The sequence below is a fragment of the Acinonyx jubatus genome, chromosome B3 (genome assembly GCF_027475565.1).
Source record: "Acinonyx jubatus isolate Ajub_Pintada_27869175 chromosome B3, VMU_Ajub_asm_v1.0, whole genome shotgun sequence".
NCBI lineage: Eukaryota > Metazoa > Chordata > Mammalia > Carnivora > Felidae > Acinonyx > Acinonyx jubatus.
The window spans coordinates 1,731,692-1,747,220 of NC_069386.1; the positions used below are offsets into that span (position 1 = coordinate 1,731,692).

Consider the following 15,529-nt stretch of genomic DNA (forward strand, 5'->3'; position numbering starts at 1 on the left):
GCAGTTCCTGGGCCCACACACGCTGGCCCGCTCCCAGGCTCGTGCCCAGTTGGCCAGGAGGGCCACGGGGAGTCACCGTCGGCCACTGGGGTGGCAGCGACCCACCTGGGGCCTGCTGGTGACACCGCCCTCCTCTCTGCTTTGTCCTGATTGTAGCAAATCCCCTCCCAGTCCGGCAAGACTCAGTCGTCCCCCTTTGGGATTGGAACGAGCCACACGTACCCAGCAGACCCCTCTTCCTACAGCCCTCTCTCCAGCCCAGCTACATCCTCGCCCAGCGGGAACGCCTACTCCAGTCTCGCCAGCAGGACTCCGGGGTTCGGTAGGTGGGGCGTGAGGGCGGGAATTCCCGGGGGAGCTGGCAGAGTGGTTTCTGCACATCCCGAGTTCGGGGGACCGAGCCCCCAGCTCCCAGAACCCTGGGACCAGGTCTGGAGGTTTCCAAGCACCTGCTGTCCAGCTCTGGGGGTCCGCTGGTATTCCTAAGACACTGGCTGCTTGGGTCTTGGCTTTGTGGGGTGACTGGCATTTCCAAGGCCCTGGGACTATATTCCTGTGTGCCGCTGCGTTCTGAGCGCTGTTTCAGCCCTTTTCGGTCCTTGGCAAGGACGTTCAGGTGCCCCACGTCAAAAACACCATAACCTTGGTTTCAAACAGCCAGGGAACAGTCGTGAGGATGGCCAATTGTATACAGACGTCGTGTGTGAATAAGAGGCACTGTGATGTTCTCTCTCTTGTTAATATGCAAAGAGGGGCCCCTTCCACGTGAGAACACCTGTCCCAGCTCCTCAGGCCATAGAGGGTTAAGTGGCCGCTCCTTCTGGTGCGAGTCCTGGGGGCCTTTGCTCCTGCTGTGTGGCTTGTGTGGCTGGCGTGGGCCGGGGCTCTGCTTCACATCGGGAGGGGCTGGGGAGGGGCCCGGGGCCCGGCCCAGCATCCTGAGCTGACGCCCGCCCGCCTTCTCACAGCACGGTCGCGGTGACAGCCAATGACATGGCCCTCGGGGCGCCTCGCTGCTGATCGGGATTTCCATTTCAGGCCGGAAGCTCCCCTTTGCGCGTCTGTCGGCCTTAGGGACGAGGCCGTGTCCCTCGCCCGCACGCGGGGTCATCCGCCGCGCCCCACATCTTCTCCCGCCCCCGCCACACACGGTCCCGCAGCCCCTGCGGCATGAGGTCGTGGGCGCGGCGTTTCGCAACCTCTTGCGGTCACTGCCACGTGGCTGCAGCTCAGCTCTGCGGCCTCTGTTCACTTGGAGCAGGTGCTCGTGTGGGGCCTCAAGCTCCCCCTGCCGGCTGGTTCTGCACCGTTTCAGGAAGGACAGGCCCCGAGCCGCTGCCTTCCAGGCCCCCGGGCACCCAGCTCGGAAGCCACCCTGGTCCCCTCACCCTCACCTCCCGGCAGTCTCTGCCTCCAGGTCCGGCCCCTGGGGAGCGGTCCACCCGCCTCACCCTGAAGGGTCCAGGGCAGACCAGGCGTGCAGGCACCCGGTGCTTCCTGGGAGACGGGAGGCCTGGCCCTCAGCGCGGCATCGAGGCCGGGAGACGCATGGGCACCGGGAGACGGGCAGGGCAGCTCTCTGGGGACAGCAGCCTCGGTGTGACACAGGCCCGGGGGGCCGCCGGGTCTGGAGGGTCAGGGGAGAGTGGGTGCTCGTCCTGGCAAGGCCACAGCAAAAACAGCGGGGGCCCCTGCGCTGCCCTGGCGATCTGGGCTCTGATCTCCACCTGGCAAATGCGGGCTCTGAGCTGTAGACGTAGATGAGACACGAGAGGGACACAGGCCCCGGGCTGAGGCCCCTGCACGACTCGGCGGCCAAGAGCAGCCCCACACAGACGGGGCTCCGGGCTCAGCAGGCGCCTCTGCATTGCGCTCACGCCCTCCTGCCCTCGGCGATCCCAGTGGGAGTCACGGCCGCGGCTGACTCTAGACGTTCTGTCTGCCCGGCACGCACGCGAGAATCCTTCAATGCTGCCAGAAGCCCTAAGGGGGAGATGCCTGATCGCTCCCACTTCACAGAGAAGTACACTGAGGCACGGTGAGGTCCCCTCGGGCTCTGCTCGCCAGCGTCTTCCGATCCGCTGTTCAGGGAGCCTTAGAATCGGGCGGGGATAGGTGTCCCTGCAGAGGTCTCTTGGTCTGTGTGAACGAGAGGGCCGGGACCCCTTAGCAGGGTGCGTGGAGAGTGGTTTCCCGTGGCTTTCCCTCTGTCCCTCCTTTGCTGACGGTGACCCAGCGAGGGGGCCGTGGCGGGCTTGGAAGCCAGGCCCTGGGGAGGGGGACAGAAAGCTGAGGGGGAGCTTGGGACGGGGGTTGGTCTTGATGGGGGGGTGCCAGCACCATCCGGACGAGGCGCTCGTGGGGGCCGGCCAGCGGCTGGTGTGGGCAGGAGGCCCCAGCACAGGTGTGGGGGGCTGGGGGCAGGCGGGGCGGGGCGGGGATGGGGGATGTGCAACGTGTCGGAGACCCATAGCTCTGCTCCAGGGGCTTCAGGGACACGGGGTCCGTGGGGACGGGCTTCGGGCAGGGTCAGAGAGAAGAGGGTGTTCAAGGGGCTGGTGAACAAGGATGGGTGGTCCCGAGCACGGTGGGAGGGGTGCAGGGAAGAGAGCGGGAGAAGGGACAGAGCAGCCCCCACTAAGGTCAGACTCAGCAGTCATCGAATGAACCCAGGACTACGAACCAGCCGCGTCTAGCCGTGCAGTGGACACTCCCCCGGGCCCCGTGTGTGACCTGAGTGGCTTCCGGGCCCCCTCTGAGGGCGCAGGCCGGACGGCCGTGCGTGGGGCCTGCTGGTTGGGCCTGGAGGGTTTGCAGGCCCGCAGCCCCCCTGCCCACAGTACCCGGCTCAGCTGGTTGCCCGGGGCCGGATACCGGGGTCCCGACTGCCCTGTGTCCCCGGCCGGAGCAGGCGAGCTGAAGGCCGGCGCCCCTGGCGGCCGGCGTGACCAAGGTCTGGCACAAACAGGCCGGCGCTCCGGCGGGCTCCTCAGGATGGCCTGTGGACCGAGCTCCGACCTTGAACAGGAAAGCAGCCCTTCTGGGTTCTGGCACCTTCTAGGAACCACACGCTCATTTGCTCCCCGGGTTTCCCGGCGTCTGCCCAAGGCGCTCCCGCCCTCGCAGGCCTGGTGACGCGCCCTGAGCTGCGCTGCTGATGCGTTTGCATTTCCAGAACTGGTTTCAGCTTCTGCTCAGCCAGGGTCTCACCTCGCCCGGCGAGGAGGTCCAGACGTGGAAGCCACTTCCTGGGGGCTGACAGGTGCGAGCGTCGCCTCCCTGTGGAGCTAAGCGGGAGGGGCGCGGTCCGGGTCCAGGCAGGACGCAGAAACCACACCAGCCACGGGAACCGGGACGCTCGGTATAAAGATCCTTAACTAAGAGGAGGCGTTGAAAGACGCGGCCTGAGGAAGACAGGTGCGGCGAACGTGGGCGCCAGCTTCCCGCTCAGAGAAGCCGGTTGCTCCTACGACCCAGGAATCCACGCGCTTCTCAAGGTTGTGAAGTTTGGTCTGGAAGCCCACCCGTTTGCCCGGATGGCAGCAGCCCGTAGCACGCTCTCCTTGGACCGAGGGGCTGGCGGGCTGGGAGCGGCCAGCGCCGCGTCACCCGGGAGGGGCCACCTTGTAGTCACGGCACATCGTGGAGTCTGCCGGTCACCCGCGCGGCTCGGGAAACGGTGTCTCAGTGGCAGAGGCTGGAAGAAGGTCCTCCCCCCGGGCCTCCTGGCGGACGGCAGTGAGTCCCTCCTGCAGGTCACTGCCTGGGAGGGACCTCCCCCGGGAAGACCCTGCAACGGGAGGTCCAGCTTCCGCGTCCCCCGATGCCGCCTGGCTCTCCTTGCAGATGTCGGCGGTCCTGGCGGCCTGGTCGCTCATCTGTCCCCCCCAGGGCACTGGCCAGTCTTGGTCACCACCGTGGCCCCAGCACTCTGCTCAGCGGCAGGTGCACGGTGGGCGTTGGATACAAACGCTCAGTTTACCAAGCGAATGCACGGGGCGTCCGCGTCAGAACGGGGCTCTGGCATTCACAAGCCGGACGAGTCGGGCCAGTTCGTTCCCTGGCGCCTTAGAGCCTCGGTTTCCTTGTGTGGCAAAGGCGGGTAACGGGCCCGTGTCTTAGGGTCAGAGGGAAGAGTAAGTGACACCAAGTGACTTTTCCTGTGGCGAACGTTTAAGAAGGAGCATTTCCCTTCCCGGCAGTTTAAGGATGTTTATTCTGAAATCCCGCGTCTGTCATCAGCAGAACTATGCCGACCGTCCTGCAGCCTTCAGCCCCTGCCGCCTGGCCCGCCGCGGGGCGTCACGGGGCTGACGCAGGAACGTGCATGGGTTTCATCACAAGCTGACGGTGGCCAGGAAGCTTCAAATGGGAGGAGGAGGAGAGGGTGACGGGAGGTTCGGCCCTCTTTCCACTCCTTTCCGTTTTTCTTTCCCTCCGCAAATACGTCCGGAAGTCTCCAGTATCGAGAACTGGGGGGACCCTCGGTGACGCGTGACCTGGGGCTGGGTCAGCGTAGTGGTGGCCCCGCCAGGAGGTGACATGAGGCCACAGGCAGGCTGGCATCCGACGGGGTGCTGCGTTCAGGGAGACGGTGCAGGGGAGTGGACGTGAGCCGGAGGAGAGAGCCCACAGCCGTGCCTTCCCCGCCTGGAGGCTCTGAGGGGGAGAGAAGCTGGATTCTCGCACAGGGAGCCCGAGGCACCCCTCGGAGACTTAGACGTGGCCCCCAGGCCGGGCAGGTGATCCCGCAGCCAAGAGAAGCTGGGCTGTGCACGTCCACCCACCGGACGCAGAGGTGGCATCCTGACCGCCCGCGGCCTCCACCTGCGCCCCCTCCGCCCCGCGTCCGCTTCCAGGCGCCCTCACGTCGTGCACCCGTTGCCACGGCGGCCGCCTCGTATCTGGGCTCCTCTGCTCTCTGTGCGCTCGCCCTGGGCGGTGGGGCTCCCGGATGCACAGGGCTGTGCGGCCGCTCCCTGCCTGCGAACCCCCGCGGGTCCCTGCCACCTGCACAGCGGGGGACCCGAGTCTGGGCCTGCCCTCCGGCTGGTGACACTCAGGCCCTTATCCCCAGAGCCGCCACTGGGTCACCGGGCAGAACACGCCCTCCTCACACCCACGTCTTTGCACAGACGGATCCCTGCATCGGGGACGCTCTTCAGCCCTGCCTCCGAGCTCTGTGCCGTCAGCTCCTGCCCCTGGGAGCTTTTCCTGCATGCGGGGACGGGTCAGGTGCCCTCCGAGAGCTGGCTTTGTCACTGTCGCACCCTGTCACGGCAGCCCCCGACTGCGTGGCCCTGCCTTTCTGTCCCCTCCCTGCCCTGCTGTGAGCTCCTCCAGGAGGGGCGGGCTTCCTGGCCTGGGTGCCTACCTGCAGGGAGCCGGGGTCAGGGCAGGAGCTCAGGACCAGCATATGGGGGGTGGGGGGGGCAAGGTTAAGGCCGTAGCCGGAAGGAAAGATGGAAGGAATTGATTCACGGCGGGCAGAACCCCAGCAAGGACTCACTGTGGTGGCCAAGTCCTGGGGCCTCCCGAACCGCGGTCCCTCCCCCTGAACACTTTGTGGGGTCGCCTGTCGTCAGTGTGGCCGCTGGAAAGGGCAGGATGGGGCCTGTCCTGCTACCCAGAGCCTGACAGAGAGCTCATTGCCTGCAACATGGCACCGAATGGTTTACAAGAGAGAACGTTGAAGGTGTTTCTTTTTTTTTTTTTTTTTTCCTGTGCTCCCGGATAAACTGATCCTCTTAGGTTGAATCTTCAAAATATTTTAGACCGACTTCTTGTTTTTCCTGCTTGGTTTTTCCATTGGGTGTTTGTTGTAAAGTGTAGACGGAGACAAGCTGCTCTCCGCACAAATTAACGTGCCGATTCCTGCAAAGAGGCCCATCTCTGGGTCTGAGCCGCGCCCCAGTGCCTTTGCTCACATGCCACCTGGAAACACTCAGGGACGAGCCAGCAGGGCCATGGCTCGGGGCGCCCGTGGAAGGCCCTCGCGGCTTCAGCGCGGTGACGTTGGCGGAAGGCAGGGCACGCTGAGCCGAAACTCTCCCTCGGGCAGAACCAGACTTTTCAGAGAACAGCCCGGGGGCTGCAGCGGCAGAGATGGCTTCTCTCTTCTCGGGGCTGCAGGGGGGCGGCCCGGGGTGGGGGGGGGGCCCGGACCCCGCAGACAAGCCCCCCACCAAAGCTCCAGAGGGCATGGAGGGCTCCAGGACCGAGACCCCGGTGCCCCTGCCAGTGCGCTCCGAGGGGACCCGCCCCCTGCACCGAGTGCTGGCGGTTGGCATTGACTTGCTACCCGTGGGTCGGTGCGAGCCGGAAGGGGACGGCGGCCGGCTCTGGACGGAGCGTGCCTTCCAGACGCGGGGGCCTCTGGGCCGTGGCAGGTCCGGCGGAGCCACGGCTCGGCCCTGAAGGCGGTGTCCTGTGCGTGGGCTCTTTCAGCTGAGAGCGGACAGAGCGGCGGGCAGTTCCAAGGGCGGCCCTCGGAGGTCTGGTCCCAGTGGCAGAGCCAGCACCACGGGCAGCAGAGCGGTGAGCAGCACCCCCACCAGCAGCCCGGTCAGACTGAAGTGTTCCAGGTAAATCGAGCGAGCACCGCCTTGTCGTAGGTACCGGCACCTTCTCTCTGCTTCCTTTCCCCTGCCCCCTGCCACAGCCCCGCCTGCTCCATAGAGACCTGAGTTCTGGCCCAGCCCCGGGGATGGGGGCCAGGAGCCCGGGCCTCCGCTGCCCTCTCTGGTCGGGGACACCCGGGCATCACGTAGCCGTCCGTTGTTGGAGACGCTCCCGGCCACGCCTCGTCCCCTAGCCCCGCGCGCCAGTGCTCTGCCCCCTTGGGGTTTTTCTGGGTCCATCTTCAGCCACAAGTTTCCCCGGGAGGAAGGTTCCAGATGGAGGCGTGAGCTGATTGACTCCCCCTGAACCCAGTGCTCGGCCCATCCCACGGGGCCCGCACGAGGAAGAAGCACCGAGGCGCCTTCCGTTGTGCCCGGAGCTCCAGGTCTGCCCTGCAGAGCACGGATGCGCAGGAAGCACGTGGGGGGGAGGGACTTGAGACCCCCCCGGCTCGTAACCCCCCTCCCAAGAGGGCTCTCTCCTCGTCCCCAGCGCCTCTCCCACCTAGCCGAGCGACACCTTCCCAGACAGGGGTCTAGAACCCAGATGTCCCTCTAGGTCTCCAGAGGGGCAGCGTTCTGACCTCCTTCCTCCGTCCTTACGCCGCACAGCAGCCGCGTGGCACAGAACTCCCCCACCCGGCTCTTCATGGTCACGAGGCTAAAAAGGATTCTTGGTCAAATAAGCGCGTGAAACGCTGGTTAAGCAAAGTTGTGCGGTTTCTTGACCGCAGGACTTCTCAGAGGCTTTTATTATATTAATGAAGACCGAGGCTATTTTAGGCGGTAGGCAGAGTGCGTATGCCTTGTTCCCCACAACCACTCGTCCACACAGTCCTTTTCTCCCAGAGTGTCTCACGGGCCGAGAATTTGAGAGAACACGCCTTGGGAAGTTTTCCACAGGGGATTGAAATACTGGCTATGCCCATTGTCTGGATGGGCACTCTGAGGCCGGCCGCACTTGAAGGGCCTGTTACAAGTGAAGCTTCAGGACTCAGGCATTTGGCCCCGCCCCCGGAACACACACAGCCTTGCTCCGGGCCCTGATAGGTTCACCCCACCGATGGGCTCCTGGGCGCCCTCCGTCCTGGCTTTACATAAACGCGGGTTATGTCCTGAGGCTCGGTTTACCTGCTGGGATGACCCCGCCCCCCCAGGGGGGAGCGGCTTCCGGGTGTGGACATCTGAGGCCCCCCTGAGACCCCTGGGCTGCCCCAAGGAAGGTGAGCGTGAGGGGGAGCGGCAGGCTGGGCTCCTGGGACACACAGGTGCCCAGGAGGGTGAGCTGACCGCCCTCGGCCTTCTCTTCTCCCCTCCCGCAGGACATGCTGCCCATGCCCGGAGACCCGACCCAGGGGACCGGCAACTATAACATCGAGGACTTCGCGGACCTGGGCATGTTCCCGCCCTTCTCCGAGTAGCGGCGGGCAGAGTGCGGCTGGCGCTGGGCGGCGTGGCTCCTGTCGTGACCACGCCACCCACGCGGGCGGGGCCCCCCCGCACCCTGCTTGCCCTGCCCGCCCCGCCACGGTCCCCCCCAGCAGAAAGCGTCTCACCCCCGTGCTCCTCCCCTGCACAGCACCTCTCCGCTCTGGCCCCCAGCCCGGGGCCACCGACCAGGAGCCCCGGTAGCCGTCGGGGGGCCCGTTGTATTTATTGTACTTTATCTGTGTGTGCTTGGGAGGCGAGCCGACTGGGCGTCGGGAGTCTGGTTGTGAATAATCTCCTAGTAGACGGTTTTCGCCTATAAAACGTTCACCTGTAGCCCAGAGTGAGTGTCCGGGGCCTGCCCAGGCCTCAGGAATTGGGTTTCTTCCCGCCTTTAACCTCCGTGGGTGGGCGGACTCGGGGGCGGGGAGGGGAGGCCAGGAGGACGCCTGGCCTGTGTTCTCCGTGCTGGGGCCGAGCAGGCGGGGACCCAGGGCCGGACGCCAGCTCCCCTGCCCCCAGCTCGGCGGCGCCCCGACTGGAGCGAGCTTGGCCCGGGGTCCCGGTGCCCGGCTGCGGCTCCACAGCCTCGCCAGGAGTCCTGGCCGGGAGCCCACTGGCTTTAATGAGCCGGGCTTCTGAGAGGAAGCGGCCCCCTCCTCTTCCAGGAGGCCCGAGGACCTGGCTGCCTGGTGAGCGCACGCCCTCGTCCCCCCCTCCAGGCCAGCGCCTCCGGGGCTGCAGAGCCCTGGGCCTTACGTGGAGGAGCGAGCGGGGAGGCGGGACGTCCAGGCCCCCTCGTCCGGTGTCCTGCCGTGCAGGCCTGCTCCCCCAGGACCGGCCCTGGCGGCCACGTTGCATCAGTGACCTGGAGGGGGCTCAGGTGCGGACCCGCACGGGGGCAGGAACGCGTCCCACCAGGCCCCTGAGCCTTCTCTCCTCGGCCGGCTGGGGGGCCGTGGTGTCTGGGGAGGGACGGGGTGCAGGTCTGTGAGGCAGGAGGCTGGGGCTCCCGCTCCGATTCTGCCACACTCGCCCCGGGGCCCCGAATTCCTCAGGTGGTCTCAGGACGCGAAGAAGAGCCCACTTCTGGAAACTTCTGCTGGCTGACTGAGCCGTGGTCCCTGGCTGGCTGCGTTTCCCCGTCTTCGCTGACCTCGCCCCCTCCCACGCCCTGTGCGCACAGAGGCAGGCTCTCTGAGCCTCTCCTGTCCTCTTCGTGACAGCCACGCCCGGCCCCGCCGTCCCATGGGCCCCCTGACTCCCACCCCCGAGAAAGCCCTGCGTCCCTCCCAGGGTCCCTCAGGCAGCCCTGCTCAGGCACCTGCCTCGGACACAACCCACGTGTCCCTCCCCTGGGATTCCGGAAGGCCAGGCCGAGTGGAGCAGGGTCTCAGCTGCCTGAGAGCAGAGTGGGCCCAGCGTGCAGGACGGGGCCGGGAGCAGCGTCTGTGCTGACCTCTGCGAGCTGGGCATTAAACGCCAGCCCCACCCGGTGTCCGTCAGGGATCCACGTGGCCTGTCTTGCTTGGAGAGCTCCACCTGTAGCAGTCCAATGTGGGTAGAATACCTTTGGCGAGCAGCCAGCTCTGGGTGATCCTGGTTCCTGGACTCTGGGTTCACACTCACTCAGCAGTTTCTAGAGCAGCTTTAACCCCTTTGTGTATGGCGGTGATTGATGATTGAGTGCCGGGTTTAGGCACACCAGGGTCATTTTACCCTCCACACACCCTCACCGTGCCAGACCCAGAGATGGGGACGGGTGCCAGACCAGGGGGTGGTGAGGGGAAGGTGCCAGACCTGGGTGGGGACAGGTGCCAGACCCAGAGATGGGGACAGGTGCCAGACCTGGGGGTGGTGAGGGGCAGGTGCCAGACCTGGGGGGGCGGGGGGCAGGTGCCAGACTGGAGTGGGGGGCTTCCCAGGGCTCACCCTGCCCGGGGCCACCTCTGCCTCCAAGCCTGAGCCGACCCCGAGCCGTGTGTGTGTAATGTTTTCTGAGAAAGACACAAAAAGGGCTTTTGGATCCAAGAGCGGTTGCTCTGTGAAACGAAAACAGACTTTTTTGTGGCCTTTAGCCTGTGAGTTTGGCAGAATCGGGAATTTCGTATTTGTTCCTTCTGTTTTCTGGAGGGAACTAGGGGATTCTCTGGGCTGCGCACGTCAGGGGGGCACGCCAGCTGTGACCTGGGGCCACGCTGGACGCGGAGGGGACGCGGGAGAGGCAGAGCAGCCTTGCCCCGGCGGCCTTCCGTCCTCTTCTGTCCCCACACCAGGGCCTGGGTTGCAGACTGCTGTGGTCCGGGTCCCGGCAGGCAAGGCCAGAGGGGCCTGAAAGCCAGTGTCATGCAAAATGTCATGACTCAGGAGGCATGGCCTCCCCCCCCCCCCGGCCCCCCATCCCGCATCGTCCCAGGGGCGCCCACAGGGAGCCTGACTGCGGTCCGATGGGCCGGCCTGAGCTCTGCGTCCTCTCTCCTCCACCTCCCGCTTTCTGGTTGTGATTCTTGGAAGCCATCATGTGGCCAGTGGGAAAACAGGACTGGAAGGATCTCGTGCCCCAGAGACTCTTCCCCCAAGGAATCTTGAGGCCGGCCAGGGTAAGAGTTGAAGCCCTACAGGGCCTCACTGTCCCGCTTGGGAACAGGCCCGCCCAGCCAGCAGGGGACCCTGCGAGGCCCCGGCCCAGACGCCTCTCCCGCGGCAAACGCGGCCCAGCCTGGGCTGGGGCTTCGGCCGTGACTCGCTCTGCCGCTCGCACCTCCTCTCCCCTGTGAGACCTTCCCGGGCTCCCCCACGGAGCGGGCCGGGCCGTGGCTGCCTGCGTCTTGCGGGAGGACACGAAGCAGACACGGCAAGGCTCAACCGGGACTTGGCTGGTGACTGTGGCCGTGGCTAGGGAGGTTCTAGAACACTACGGATGTGTCACTAGGGAGCTGGTTTTGTTTCTAGCTATGGCGTCAGGGAGTGACAGAGCCGTCACAAACACCACGTTCCTCCTCTGCTTCCCGATGTATTCAATCCAGCCCCTTTGCTGTTTCGTGAATACCGTGCAGAGAGTTGGCGCAGGCGGGGCGGGAGGTGGTTCTCTTAGTCGGAACTTACATCAGGGAGCGTGGACTCCAGTAAAGAGACAGTATGTCCCCCATTTAGCCACACGTGACACAAGGGATGGGGCAGGTCCCAGGAAAGTGAGTGCCGGTCCCCGAGCGCATCAGCACCTGGGGGCAGGGACCGCGACAACCACTCCCCTGGCCCACCTGCTCCCTGATGGTTGTGACCCGTCTCCGAGCAAGACCGAGCCTGCTGCCTCGCGGACGCTCTAGCGAGTCACGAGTCAGGACAGAAGTGCCAGAAACTACGAGTTTGGTCAGTACTTGCCAAGGGGGCCCATTGTCTCCTCCCTCTGCCACATCCCCGCCCCACCTCGTGTACTAGGGGGCCACGAGCCACCTGGCTGTCCACCTGTTATTGACAGCCGGGGGTCTGGGACAAAGTGGAGAGGCAGCGCACCGCGGGGCAGGCACCTGTCCACTTCTAGAGTGTCTGGGTCTGGTGGCCAAAGCTGCTTCGGCGGTCCGGCCACCGGCCAGAGCCCGCGTGGGCGGCACCGACCGTGAAGACCAGGGCTCACTGGGCCAGGCCTCTTCCTTCATAGACGAGGGCTTCTCAGATGGGCGTCCGTGGACAAGTTGAGCACTTAATCGTTTCTCTTGTAGCCTTTCTTCTTATGGATGTGAGCCGTGCTGTGGATAAATCATCGTTTGTATTTCTTGAATGTTCTCTATGACTAACGGTTATTGAGTTGGTTGTGTATATGTATAACTAATGTAACTGCCTTTTAAAATTTCATCACAATAAAAATGACTTTGAACCGTGAACAGCGCAGGCCAACTTTGTGATTGCGCAGTTCGCGGAACCTTCCCGTGGACGTTGGGACGTGCCTGGGGTCACGCCTCTTCCTTAGGGGTGTGTTTGTGTCACAGCCAGCACAGGGCCGGAGAGCTTTGTGCTACGGAGGGACCCTTCCTGGGGCCTTAGCTACCTAGGAGAGGAGGGGAAAAGAACCACTCTCCTTGCCTGTTAGACGAGGCTTTTTAGAAGACTGTCTGCAAATGGTGTATTTGCTCCTCGTTACAAACCTGTGCTGTGTGATTATTACTCCCAGTTTGTGGATTGCAGAACTGGGCTGACAGCAGTCACGTGACGTACCTGAGAACCCGAGGGAAGAAATGACAAACCCAGGATTTCACAGGCCCCACTCCGAGCCCTGGACACGTTGTCCTCTCCAGACACTCACTATTGCTTTTTAAAATTCTCCCAAACTTGGGGCGCCTGGGTGGCTCAGTCGGTTAAGCGTCCAACTTCAGCTCGGGTCACGATCTCGCGGTTCGTGGGTTCGAGCCCCACGTCGGGCTCTGTGCTGACTGCTCAGAGCCTGAAGCCTGTTTCGGATTCTGTGTCTCCCTCTCTCTCTGACCCTCCCCTGTTCATGCTCTGTCTCTCTCTGTCTCAAAAATAAATAAGTGTTAAAAAAAAAATTAAAAAAAAACAAAATAAAATTCTCCCAAACTTTAGTATTTTAATATACCCAAGCCTCTAGTAAATACTTACACATTCTAACCTTTCTCTGCTGAGAGACGACTGTGTGGGATCTAGCAAAATGGCGGCCTGAAATCACTTAAAACTTTTCCATCAGACATCCAGCGTTCCCATTTTTTTTACAACTTTATTGAACGATTATTGATAACACAATAAACTGCATGTGTTTACGGCCTAAATGGGAGAAGATTTGGTGATCTTGAGTTAGGCATGGATTTCTTAGATACTGCACCTAAAAAGCATGATCTATAAAAGAATAAAATTATAAAGTGGACTTCATAAAAAATTCAAAACCTTTGCTTTTCAAGGACACTGTTGGCAGCGTGAAAAGATCCTCCATTGACGGGGAGGAAACATGTGCAAGCCCTGTATCTGACAAAGGATTTGTATCCCAACTATGTAAAGAACCCTTACGACTAATTAAACAAGTCAGTGCAAAACAGGCAATAAATTTGAACAGACACGTCACCAAAGGAGATACATGGGGGGAAATAAAAACCTAAATAATGGCGAGGGTCATTAGTCATCCGGGAAATGCCATCCCAATCCCCCGGGCCGTTAGAATGGTTAAAATTTAAACAGACTGATGACAGCAAGCGTTGTCCAGTGCGTGGAGCCCCGAGACACCCCCACATGCGTGCCGAGCGCCACGGCCCCTTTGCACAATAGTTTGGCAGTCTTGTATAAAGCTAACGCACACGCGCACCACATGACCTGGTCTTGCCACATTTAGGTCCTTACTTGCCCGGGGGACGTGAAAACACGTTTCCGCACAGAGACGTCAGTAGGAATTTTCACCGCAGCTGTATGTGTACTAAGAACCAAAAACAACCCCGCTTGATGTCCAGTGGGGGTGAGTATGTCCACACGGCAGCACGCTACCCAGCGACGAAACAGAGCGAAGTGTTGGTACGAGCAACCACAGAGACCCGCGTAAACAGCACGCAGAGTGAAAGAAGCCAGGTACAAATGTACCGCGTGATTCCATGTATATGAAATTCTGGGAGAGACTCCTCCACGGGACAGGAAGCAGGCCGGTGGTTCTGGGGCTGGGAGAGGGGCTGGGGAAGAAGAGAGGAGGTGACCGGGAGGCTCTGGATTGGACTGGTGGCCACAAAGGTCTTTGCAGCTCACGAAACCTTCACTCTTCACTGAAGGTGGGTGCTTTCATTACGTTGTGTATAGTTATGTCTAAGTTAGTATAAAAATAATCGCGGGAGAGGTTTTTTGTGTAATCTGACAAGGTGGTCCCAGATTTCCTACGGAAGAAAAAAAGAAATAATAGCCAATAAATGTCATTGACATTTATTTTTTTTGATGTTTTATTTGTTCTTTAGAGAGACAGAGACAGAGCATGAGCGGGGGATGGGCAGAGAGAGAGGGAGGCACAGAATCTGAAGCAGACTCCAGGCTCCGAGCCATCAGCACAGAGCCCGATGCAGGGCTCGAACTCACGGACCGTGAGATCATGACCTGAGCCGAAGTCGGATGCTTAACCGACTGAGCCACCCAGGCGCCCCCTTTTTTTTTTCCATTTTTTAAAATATTTTATTTGTTTTTGAGAGAGGAATGAGACATTTGAAGAAGGGCAGGAGAGGAGGAGGAGGAGGAAAACAGAGCATTCTGCCTTCCAGCCACCTGGAGGCTTCATAATGAAAAGTGTGGCTTTGGCACGGATACAGAAGGCTAGATCAGGAAGAACGTTCAGAAGGGGGTTGTGGTTTGGGAGAGTCACGGGGGCCGGGCAGACTCCCAGGGAACACTGGCAGGAAACCCGCAGGAAGCAGACATTTTATCCTTGGGTTTCACTACGTACAAAATACTGTTCGCAGAGAACAAATCCCACGGGGATGACAATACCTGAATGGTGGAAGGTGATGTATGCAGGGGTGCTGGGGGGCTCAGTCAGTTGGGCGTCCGACTTCTACTCAGGTCAGAATCTCAACGTTCGCGGGTTCGAGCCCCACGTCAGGCTCTCTGCTGATGGCTTGGAGTCTGGAGCCTGCTTCCGATTCTGTGTCTCCCTCTGTCTCTGCCCCTCCCCTACTCATGCTCTGTCTCTCAAAAAATAAAAATAAATAAATAAGTAAATAAGCATTTAAAGAAATGTAAAAGACAGCCAATAAACTTAGAGAAAATGCGTGCCATTTATATTTTATATGCCCAACAGAGTGGTAATTGGGCAGAGTATTCAGAATATATGAAGGATTTATTAAAATCGATAAGAAAAACACAACGGGCACATGAGCAAAAGGTTTGAACTGTCCGTTCATAAAACTCAAATGGCATTAAATACATCAGAAGAAGTTGAGCCTCCCTAGTAACTGAGGGAAACACGAGATTAACGCAAGATCGTTACGTCCTCAGATTTACGAAGTCTGATCAACACAGTCGTCATTGAGGACGTGGGGGGAGAGGGGGGCCTTCCCTTAGTTGGTGGGAGACGGGGCGGCTGCCCAGGAGACTGTTAGGCATTGTCTCTGCAGGTCAAAGATGCAGGAGACCTCCGAGTCGGCAACCCCAACTCCAAGCCTTCGGCACCAGCGCGAGAGGACAAGGAAAAGGAGACCATGGGGCTGTGTGTGACGGTGAAAAGTGAGGCAGTCTAACCGTATCTCGGAGGAGCAGGGGGGACACTCGGTCACACAAAGGAATACGCTTCGGCCCATTACGTGGTCTCCTTGCAAACAGGGCACTGAATTCACATTTTTATAACTCAGGGCCATCGTGTGTTTTATGCATAAATAGAGAAGTAGTTAAAGAGTTTAAAAAAAAAAAGTCTCATGGACCGACCGATGGGGGCAACTCTGGATGGAGACTGCGAGGAGCTGGTGGGACTGTGGAGTTTGCACGGTTGAGTTCGTCTTCACACAGATTAA

At 61.1% G+C, this 15,529-nt stretch overlaps 1 protein-coding gene across 10 annotated transcripts in view; it reads left to right on the forward strand.

Moving 5' to 3' along the window:
* The window catches only part of ARNT2 (aryl hydrocarbon receptor nuclear translocator 2), a 148,915-nt gene extending 136,964 nt beyond the window's left edge, over window positions 1-11,951 (forward strand). For 8 of the 10 annotated variants that reach the window (XM_053223449.1, XM_053223456.1, XM_053223454.1 and 5 more), the window contains exons 17-20: window positions 157-322; window positions 6,448-6,584; window positions 7,943-9,785; window positions 9,945-11,948. In XM_053223449.1, the coding sequence (XP_053079424.1) occupies window positions 157-322; window positions 6,448-6,584; window positions 7,943-8,041 (402 nt within the window). In that variant the 3' untranslated portion in view covers window positions 8,042-9,785; window positions 9,945-11,948. Of the gene's footprint in view, window positions 1-156; window positions 323-6,447; window positions 6,615-7,179; window positions 7,844-7,942; window positions 9,786-9,944 lie in introns of all 10 variants that reach the window. The other 2 variants (XM_053223451.1, XM_053223450.1) reach the window with 2 other exon arrangements.
* Window positions 11,952-15,529: the final 3,578 nt, after the last annotated feature.